General features: G+C 45.5%; 2 protein-coding genes across 2 annotated transcripts; one reads left to right on the forward strand and one right to left on the reverse strand.

The window, feature by feature from the left end:
- The first annotated feature begins 2,038 nt into the window (after positions 1–2,038).
- On the forward strand, positions 2,039–4,172 carry LOC115666901 (beta-amyrin 28-monooxygenase-like). Its single transcript, XM_056317673.1, has 3 exons — positions 2,039–3,026; positions 3,239–3,426; positions 3,534–4,172. The coding sequence occupies exons 1-3, from the start codon at positions 2,096–2,098 to the stop codon at positions 3,828–3,830; spliced, it is 1,416 nt and encodes a 471-aa protein (XP_056173648.1). The 5' UTR covers positions 2,039–2,095; the 3' UTR covers positions 3,831–4,172.
- Positions 4,173–6,363: 2,191 nt separating this feature from the next.
- Positions 6,364–7,956, reverse strand: LOC115668326 (fasciclin-like arabinogalactan protein 8). The gene has a single exon (XM_030589792.2). The coding sequence runs from the start codon at positions 7,939–7,941 to the stop codon at positions 6,523–6,525; it is 1,419 nt and encodes a 472-aa protein (XP_030445652.2). The 5' UTR covers positions 7,942–7,956; the 3' UTR covers positions 6,364–6,522.
- Between the last annotated feature and the right edge of the window lie 2,686 nt (positions 7,957–10,642).

Genomic DNA, 10,642 nt, shown 5'->3' on the forward strand with positions numbered 1-10,642 from the left:
AAACAGAATACCATCTTAAAGATATTGCACTAGGATGGACTCTTGGAGTATACGAAGGCAAAAAACCAATACAGGAAAGGCCTAACCACTTATGATCCATAAAAATTTTATAACAAGTAAGTAATTAATGATAAAATAGATATATATATATAGATATATATTTATGTATAGTGGATATTCGTAAAATAGTACTCCTTAAGTATCATATTATATTATTTAAAATTATAGTTGGATAGTATATAACTTCCATGGAAAATAATAAAAACAATTATAATTTCCAAGATGTTCATTCATTCCTTACTCGCCGTATGCATGTATTTCACGTAGTAATTAAGCTTTCATCCTTACTTAGCTATTTTCAATACAAAATTGATCGATTAATTACTTGGATGAAACCAATTGACCAGATCGAAACTCAACCGAGATTACAAATGAATTGAGCTAACAAGTTTTGTACGATCAATGTATTCTGCACACCGTATCACGCTAAACATCATATTATATAATTAACATTTACAATTGGACTGCACTATATAAACTTGAATTCAAAAATTCATGATCTTCAAGTAACCCGCCATCGCGCGTGCTAAAATGCTAGTGTCATTATACAATGGGAGTGAAGAATGGGAATGGAATTTTCTCACATCGAGATTAACTTTTGATGCGATAACGCACAATGAATGTTTGGAAAGGAATCAAAGAATGATGAATACCTATTTACCAAAGATAAAGCTTTTTTCCCTCCTTTTCTTCTGTAAATAACAGAACTGCATTAAACAAAACAAGTCAAGTTTCATCGGTCTGAAGTATATGTACTCCCAGCGGAGTCTACATACAAAAGGTCTTTAATAACATCTGGAACAGAGAAATAAATAACAAACTGCAGATGTTCTTCCTTTGCAAGTAGGGCCAATGAATCCGTGTAAACGGGTCATATTATTTGGCTAATTCTAATCTAAGGCCATCTCTTAGTGCCATGTTTCTGCCGCAACAAGTTCACGGTTTGTCGGAGCTTCTATAGTTCCTAAGAGATTTATGCTCACTTGCAACTTGAACATGATATATAAAATCTAAAAATATTTTCAATCGATGATTACCATCTCTTAATTTTGGTGATTCCAAGACTACGTATACTGCTAGGGACTTCTTATTAGTCAATCTACAAGATGCGCAAAAGTATTCCCGTGGGTCTCTCAAGTTTGGTCCTTATGCAGGCAAAAAAAGTCCTCCCATGGGACTTCTAATTTGTATCTTGTCGATGTATGACCATTTTTGCCCTTTTGAAAAAAAATGCCTATTTGCTTGACATCTCTTAGGATTTCATTTCACGAAAAATGAGTGATTTGAAAAAATAATTTTTAAAAAATAATCGCTTATATCGCTTACAAAAATAAATAAATTAAAATTTTTTTCATTGCCTACGAAAATAGTTAGGCATAAATTGTTATCGATGATGAAAACATTTTCTGTTGACTAATTTTTCTAAACGATAGAAGCAATCATTTTTAGCTAAACGAATGCATTCTCAACAAAAAAAATAATAATAACAGGGAGGCTTAAGCGATATGTTGAAATTGCAGAACATCTCCGGCAAGACATACATACATAGTACCTTCCATATTTCATTATCACTTTGTCAGCACCTCAGTTGTTCATGTTAATTGGATACTCTGTTATAAGAACCTATGGAAACAGTGACCCATGAGGAAATCAAGCGGATAGGCCAATAGAATGTGCCCGTTATTTAGACTCAAATAGTCCAAGTCTTTCCCTCGTTTGTATCAGGCGATATCTTGAATCAGATTTCGGGTCAAAACTAAATTTGCCCCTTTGATCTGATTGGTGGTTGGGTCTTCACACTGAAATTGAAGAGTCCCACAACAAAATTTCTTTCTTAGACTAGCCCTTATTTCAGTGAGCTCCATACAAGCAAACAGACGGTGTCACGTGACACCGTCTGTCTGCTTGTATGGAGCTCACTGAAATAAGTGGCCAAAGCACGCCAATTTTTCCCTACATAAAGCCTGATGATTTTCCTCTCCACTCTCATCCTTAGTCTATCTTTTTCTTGCCGAATTATCAGAGAAGAACCGAAATGGATTTCTATGTCACCTGCCTCCTCTACCTCTCTCTTTCTCTTCTCTTCTTCGTGTTTTGGAAGAAGCGCGTCACTCCTCGCCTCCCACCCGGAACGAAAGGATGGCCTGTCCTCGGCGAGACGCTAGAATTCATGGCCGCCGGAAGGAGCGGCTGTCCCGAGAAATTCGTGAACGATCGCACCACCAAGTACTCGTCGGATGTCTTCCGGACCAACTTGTATGGGGAGGACATGGCCTTGTTCTGCAGCGCCTCCGGCAACAAGTTCCTGTTCTCCGGCGATAACAAGTACATCACCTCCTGGTGGCCCGAATCCATGATAAAGATCGGCTTGTTTCAGGAAACCCTAAAGAAGTTGGATGCAAAGAAAAAGCGCAGCTTCTTGTCGGAGTTCCTGAAGCCCGAAGCCCTCCAACATTACATACCCGTCATGGACTCCATGACTAGGGACCACTTGGCGACGGATTGGTCTCCACATAAGGAAGTGCAGGTCTTTCCTCTCTCAAAGAGCTATACCTTCGCTTTGGCGTGTCGCTTGTTCATGAACATCAGAGATCCCAAGATTGTGTCGAAGTTCGCCAACTCGTTTGCTCGAGTCGCTCCCGGGTTCATGGCGGTGCCAATAAATATCCCGGGCACGCCATTCAACAGAGCAATGGAAGGAGGAAAAGTCATGAGGCAAGAGCTCTTGAACATAATTAGGCGAAGGAAGATGGAGATTTCGGAGGGCAAAGACGCGAATGCGAGGGACCTCTTGTCTCGATCGCTTCTTGAAGGAGACGACGACGGGACCATTTTCTACGAGATGGACGCTTCCAACAAGATCATGGGATTGCTCATTGCGAGTCACGACACCACGAGCACTTCAATCACAGCCATAGTGAATTATTTGGCTCAGTTTCCCCACATCTATGAGCGGGTTCATCAAGGTAATAAACTTCAAATTCGACTTGGTCGCTTCTGATATACTTATCAAATGCCACCCCATTGAGTTAGTCTTGAGAGGATCAAGTAACAATAGAAAGAACAGATGAGAGCACTTTATTAAGTCCCACAATGTCTCGATCTGCCTGTGAAGGCTGAATCTTGAGGCCTGTCCATTCAGTATTTGCTTAACAATAAACTTTTCTTATGTTCATAGAACAAATGGAGATAGCCAAATCCAAGGGTCCAGATGAACTTCTCAACTGGGAGGACGTCCAGAAGATGAAGTATTCGTGGAACGTGCTCTGCGAGTCGATGAGATTGTTGCCGCCTGCACAAGGGGCGTATAGAGAGGCAACGACAGATTTCACTTTCGCCGGTTATACAATTCCAAAGGGATGGAAGGTAATTTTCGAATATGTGTCGAGTGCTCGCCAAATGCTAAGCTGTGCATTGAGTGTATAAATAATCAGCCTTGTGACTGATGCATTGTGATTCTGACTGTGTAATAGACATTTTGGACGGTGCACTCCACGCACAAGAACCCCAGGTATTTCCCTGATCCGGAGAAGTTCGATCCCTCGAGATTCGAAGGAAACGGGCCTGCACCTTTCACCTTCGTTCCCTTCGGAGGCGGACCTCGCATGTGCCCTGGAAAAGAGTACGCGCGGCTCGAAATACTCGTTTTCATGCACAATCTGGTGACCAAGTTCAAGCTCGAGAAGGTCATACCAGACGAGAAATTTATCTATAATCCGTCGCCGGTTCCCGTCGAAGGTCTTCGGATTCGCCTACTACCCTACAACTAGATATCTTCCAGCTATTCATATGATTTACAGGGCTTATCGAAACTTGGTCACGAGTACTCAGATCATAATAAGTATGATTTCAAGACTTAACTCCGGCAACCGCAGCGCAAAATAACATGTGGAGCGTCCAGCGATCACCGGTGCTCTCTGCAGCCGTTTTGCCCCGCTCCGGCATAGCTTCGACCTCCGCCTTCAGCACGTATGCCATCTTACCTTCGTTTTTTTGGTATTTGATGTTTGTGCATGTTCATTTCAGCTCACAATAATTCTGGTGCACTTGACCGCTTATTGCTCACCCTGTGAAGTCTGGACGCCACAAAGTACGAAAAGATCTTATCATCACGATAGTCTGGTTGAATAATTTGAGCAAACTATGTCGCATTCAATGATATTCCGGAGCGATCGATGCGGATCTTCTACCTCACACGGTCCTCCCATTCGCGTCTCGTTCAATTTTCAACAGTCAGAATACGTAAATGACGCGTACTCAACGATAAAAACGGATCGAGATGCCTAAGGAAGCACTTTAAACGATAGATGATCCACATACTTTGTGGAATCCACATGGGGAGTAATTCGTGCAGATTTTCACAATTAGAGAAAAGTTAAGTGGAATGGATCCACATGATACTCATATTTCCTATTAAACATGGAGATAAGTAGCACAAGTCCATGGAGAACGTAAAGCCCAAAAAAAGGACCCGATGCATATTCACATTTCCACAGGAGAAAAAAGGCCTATTGAAATTCATATCCGTATTCTCCGCTTAAAATCATTCAAAATCCATCTCGAATCTTGGATCGGTGACACGTTATAAAGGGTGGAAAAGCTCATCTCAAAAACCTAGCTTGTCGGGATAAGGAACACAACTCATTATAAGCCTTGGAATATCTCCTTAATTGGCCGAGGTGGGACTTTGCCCCCATTAATCAGGCACGAGCATAGTGTGTACGAAGGAAATAGTGTTAATAATTGAAATCCTTTTCTTTTTAGTTGTTTACCCTAAAATAACTGGTCGCGATGACGGAACCATATGAAGAACGATTAATTAGATAGTCTGAAAAAAGCTTCTCAGGCAACATAAAATGATGCACATGATACCATGATGATGATTTTTTTATGTAAAAAAAGGTTGGAGTTTTTGCCTTCCCACAAATATAAAATCAAGCAACTTATTAAAAGAAAATTTTCATTTATCTCGCTTTTTAACTTTTTCAAATAAATAGTGCTCACTCATCGAGTGACAACCCACTTGCTTTCGTGCACGACCACCTTAATCAACGCTTCTTTTTTAGCATAACTAGCCCGCTACGTGCATGCCTGAACCGTGTTGTCTCAGCGGCGAATAAGTTATCCAGCATTGCTTTTCACTTCCAATGGAATATGTACGATCATTTTTGTGGCATTTGAGAAAAAAAAAATTACGAGGACCTCTAAACATGAAACCATAATGACGCGTTCATCCCTCTACTTGATAAGGAGGTCACATAACGACCCTCGCGATGTCTATTCTCGAGCCCTCTCGGGCTTAGCCCGCCCTTTAACAGCGACTACATTTCGACCCCGTCCTACAATAATCAATCATACATAGTCCATAATGAGCAAGAAACAGACACGTTCGATCACAAGAGAATCTTTACCGGTCGAGCGGCCCTTCTTTCGCCGCGAAACCGGTGGGCACGGGTTGCAATCCCCCATCCGATGGGTCCACCATCTCCTGTCGATCTTTGCTACATGCTTGGGGTCGGGGCGGCACTCGTCCCACCCAACATGCAGAAGCGCGAATTGAACGCGGGACCACTCTCACAGCTCACCGAGACCCCACCACTCGCATCCGCGCGGGTGATACCAAATCGAAAACGAAAGGACACGTGGACGCCTCCCATTCACCCGTCTACTACTATTACTACTCCTGGTAAGTGCACGGGGTGTCTAATAACAACGAGTGCCAATTTCTCTTCGGTCCTCCCAAAAAGTGCCAAATTTCATTTTAACCCCCCCATTTCGCCGTCCACCCGGCGAGAAACTTCATTCTGTTCAAGTCGAATTACCCCGGATCGAACCGATGCCGCGTTTTTCCTTCAGCGAAATGAACATTCAACGTGGCTACGCTCGTCGAATTCCCGACCCGATCGGGTGAAATTGCAAATCTTTCCCATGAGGTCGGGGGGACAATCTCGAATTTCTCTAAAGAAAGGGCCAAGAAGCAAAAATACGGAAAATGGTTGGGAAACGGTGGTAAGCCCGGGCCCCACTCCATCCCGCACCGTCCAAATGGAACTGGACCCCACCGTCCATGCCCCTCCACGTGGCCTCGCTGTCAATTCCAGCGCGGCTCGCGCTTCGGTCCGGTCCTTTTTTCCGCATCGCCAACAGTACTACCGACAAAAAGTTCCACCACAGGGTCGTAATGATGCGCCGCGTAACACCCGATCGCAATCACCATCGCAGAATGTCGGTGCTCGCTTGCACTCAGCTCAGCTCAGGTCAGCTTTTTTTTTTTTTTTGGAGAATTAAAATTAATAATACTAATAAAAGAAATTCGGCATAAAATTAAATTAATCGAATGTCTCAGCGAAGAAAGAGGAGCAAAGGCAACAGCGGAAGGGTGAGAAGAAGTGGCCAAAAAAATGAAAATGAAGAAAAGAAAAAAGAGGGGGACAAAAAAAAAATCGACGTGGAAATTACAACTCAGGACATGAGGAGAGAAGAAACCACGGTGGCGGAGACGGCGACGACCGCCGCAAGCAATGCCGGAGCCCTCGAGTCGCCGGCCGCGTTGTCCGACTTGCTGTCCGCGGACTCCACCGCCGCCGGGCCGGCCGCCGGAGCATCCCCCGGCGTCGCCGTGGGAGGTGCCGGAGGCGAGGCCGCCAGGGGCGACGGGGCCTTCGCCGCCGGGTCCGGAGCTGGGCTGACCGGGGCCAGGGAAGGCGCGGTCACGGGCTCCGGCGCCGGCGCGGGGGAGGGGGACTTGCCGAACAGCTCGGCGGGGAGGAGGACGCTGTCGACGGTGAAGATCGCGACGGGCGTGGAGTCGAGCACCGTGCTGGCCACCCGCGAGGAGTCGACCCCGGTGTCGAGCGTGACGGAGTCGCCGGCGGTCTTCACGGAGAAGTCGTACTTGCCGGCGCCGTTCGTGGCGAGGGTGCTGATCGGGGCGTTGCTCGTCTTCAGGGAGCCGATGGGGGTGTAGTCCGCCACCGCGTGGTACAGCAGGAGCGACACGAGCTCGGCATTGGTGAACTTGCTCAGGTCGGGCACGCCCTTGGCCTTGAACGACTCGTCGTTGGGCGCGAACACCGTCAGGCCCTTCGCCATCGCCGTCTGGTACGTCTTGATGACGCCGCTCGACACGAGGAGGCTCGCGAACGTCTTGCACCCGGCCTTCTCGAGCAGCGCCGTCACGTTCGCGTCCGACGACGACGGCGCCGGGGCGGCGAGGATCGCCGGGACCATGATGGGGGCGCTGATCTGGAGCACGGAGATGTTGTAGGGGATCTGCTTCACCGACTTGGTGTACGACGAGTCGAGCTTCGACCCGGGGGCGGCGGCGCCGAACCCCACCTTACCGCCCTGGAGGTCGGTGATGTTGACGAAGCCGGTGTTGCCGGGGGCGTTCCCGGTGGTCTGGTACAGGGTGGTGGAGAGGGTGGAGCCCTTGGGGATCTGGTGGAGCTTCTGGGGGTCGAAGTAGTCGAGGACGACGTGGATGGCGAGCTCGTTCTTGATGACGGAGAGGGGCTTCTTGCCGGCGAGGTCGGCCATGGCGCCGTTGTCGAGGGCGAGGACGGTGATGGTCTGGCGGCTGTTGATCTCGTCGGCCAGCTTGGTCTGGCTGAGGTAGGAGTTGAAGAGCGAGTACTCGGGGAAGCCCTCGAGGATCGCGGTGATGTTGTGGGCAGAGACGACGGCGGCGGCGGAGCACAGGAGGAGGAGGAAGGCGGCGAGGGGGCGTAGTGCGCACATGGTGAAGGTTAGCACTTTAGTAGTTGCTGCGAGAACAGAGCGAGAAAGAGCGAGAGTGAAGGCCGTGAGTGGAGTGAGCGAGGGGTGATTAATAGAGAGGCAGCGGGAGGCTAACCAGGATTGGTCAGGGGATTCAACCATGGTTAAGGGTGGGGTCCACTTGGGTGGGGTTTTGGTCACAGCTGGAAAACGTTAAAAGGGCTTCTGCGACGGTGCTGGCATACGCTGCTTTGCCGATGCTGTCTTCTTGCTTTTTTTCCCCACCACCTCCGCCAGGTCGAATTGACGGAAATGGCCCTCGCCCTCTTACTCGTGTTTGCATGTGATGGGTGGCGCTTTCGAATTGATTTTTCGAGGGTCACATGTTTAACTTTTCCCTACATGGATTTGTGCGCGCCTTTTTGTTTTTAAACCATTTTAAGCGTGTCCTTAATCGCATTCAACGCATCAATTTAGCTTAGCTGAGATAAACTGTTTTACCACTAATTTCCACATAGATTCCCATCTCTCTCTCTCTCTCTTCTCAACCACCGTTAAAGCGTCATCATTCGCGATGCCATACATTTCCATCATTCGTGTACCGTGTGATCTGAAAGAGAGAGGGATCGAGATTGGTTAGCGAGGTCAAGAGGTGTCGCCGGCGATTGTGGCGCTTGTAAAAGGAGTTGGTGACAATGATGATCAAGCTGGCATATGGTAGAGAGACAGTGGGACGATAGATTAGCATTTTCTAAGTGTGATTAAATTCAAATGTGTGAACAAAGTTTGGTTTGTGGCCACGAATTCCCAATTAATTTGAAGGGTTCTTCTTCAATCATGATTGAAAAATACAAGCATAGCACCTTTGCCTTTCCTTTTTTTTTTCCTTTGGATAAAACATAAATCTTCATTCCATAAAAACATTCGCTAGCCCAAGCAAGGGCCATCCTCACCCAAGGCTGGCAAAGGCGGTCCTCGCCAAACCCGACGAGGTCATTGAGGCCCCTGGCGATGGCTGACGGAGGGAAAAAAAAAGGGAAAATAAAAGAACGAAAATTCATAAAAGTAAAAGAAAAATTTGCAAAAATTGTTGCGTTAGCTCCGGTAGACCATATAGGACGATCGGTGCCATGTAGCCTGAAAGACTAAATTGGCAAATTATCAAAATGTTATCGTTTAAGGTTCGTTACTAAATTGACACATTAGTAATAGTCACCAAATAATAGGTTTAAGACTTTTTCGGCTATATTTTTATTGTTTTTGTTGATTTTTATTGAACCGTGAGATCCGTGGATAATTCACATGAAACCATCAAATCAGACGGCTCCCATCACTCGATTGACAGACAGATCAAGCCTTCCCGACGCTTGGGATCCTTCCTGTGGGGACGCGTCCCTAAAGCAGGCCTTCTTTTTCCCAACAGCTTCGATTTTCTTTTTGCTCGTAACGGTTTTTTCAATCGGCGTTCCTTTCGCAACGGTCGAGCGGCTCGAGCGGGGGAAAGAGCGCTTTTACGCCGTTGGTTCGCGTTTCGAAATTCAACGGATAGTCAACGGAATTGGAAGGTCAAGATTCCGTCATTATGGGGAGTAGTTGCTAGCTTGTCGGCGGTTGGCAAAAGGCTACACGATTACTAGAATGTCATTATCACCGCCGGGGTGGGCTAATTTAAGCTAATAATAATTTTGCCTGTGCTTCATTTATTTGGCTGGGGGAAAAAATAAATGCTATGCTACGTAAATTATTACGTTAGGAATCGCACCTTGGTGCGATCTCATTGAATTATTTGGTCGGGGGGAATGCAACAAGATAGTTTGATTTAGGGAATATCCGAGGAATGTGCAATTAATCGAGACTTTTAAGAAAGCGGTTTAACAATGATTAGCATGATTGGTAGCTCTGTTCCGGGGCGTTTGGTGGTTATCGACACGCTAATTAAGTTCATGTGGGGCTAAAAGCGACAGATGGGAAAATGAATTTCTCATTTCGTAGGTCATCTGGCATTGACGTTATCGATAATGGTATTGCTCTGTTTAAGGAAAGACTGTGGTTTTCAATGCGCCGCCTCCCTCGTGTTGTGTGTAGTAAGCACGTCGAAAATCGACGTGTTTTCTTATCGAGTATACTTGACGAGCATCTCGAGACACTCGCTAAAAAGACCCTCGTTCATATCAGCCCCGATCTCTTAAACTGTAATGCTTCGCAATTATACACATTTTCAGTAATTTCTATATGCAATGTCGAATAAGTAGATTTTTTAAAAAAAAATTTACAGATTAGATATATTATTTTGATATCGAATTGCTAGTAAATCTCCTTGGAAAGCATCCAAGACAAAAATGATGTTTTCGAGCAGCCAAAGACAATGACAAGAGCAAGACAAAACAACCAACGGTAGAAACCCTAAACAATTGAAAGTGATGTTGTTGTTGCAGTGAAGAATGGATGCTTCATGAACAAAAACCAAATGCTTGCCCGTGGCTGAGCATAATTCATGGAAAACTATAGGAGAAGAGTTCCCACTAAGAACAAGGAATATCACAATAAATATGATTATTGTAAGTTCATGAAATGAAATCATATTGTATTCTCAACACATTTGATTAGATCTATTTTTGTCGAAATGAAAAATCGGTTTATATGCTTCTATCACGGTAGCAAACATGATATACTAGACATGAACCGATGCTTTTGGCGGGCTTCGTGAGATACTCCAAATAATGAATGTATGAGAGAAACAATCGATCATTGTAATGAATTGGATAATATTGGCGATGCAAGCTTTTGAGACGGCGAAAGAAATTATGAAATGAAGAATTTGGTTCTTAAAAAAGACGGTGTATTACGCAAATTTCTATGATGG

The sequence above is a fragment of the Syzygium oleosum genome, unplaced genomic scaffold (genome assembly GCF_021117445.2).
Source record: "Syzygium oleosum isolate NSW1041296 unplaced genomic scaffold, Sole_v2.1 Sole_v2.14, whole genome shotgun sequence".
Classification (NCBI taxonomy): Eukaryota; Viridiplantae; Streptophyta; class Magnoliopsida; order Myrtales; family Myrtaceae; genus Syzygium; species Syzygium oleosum.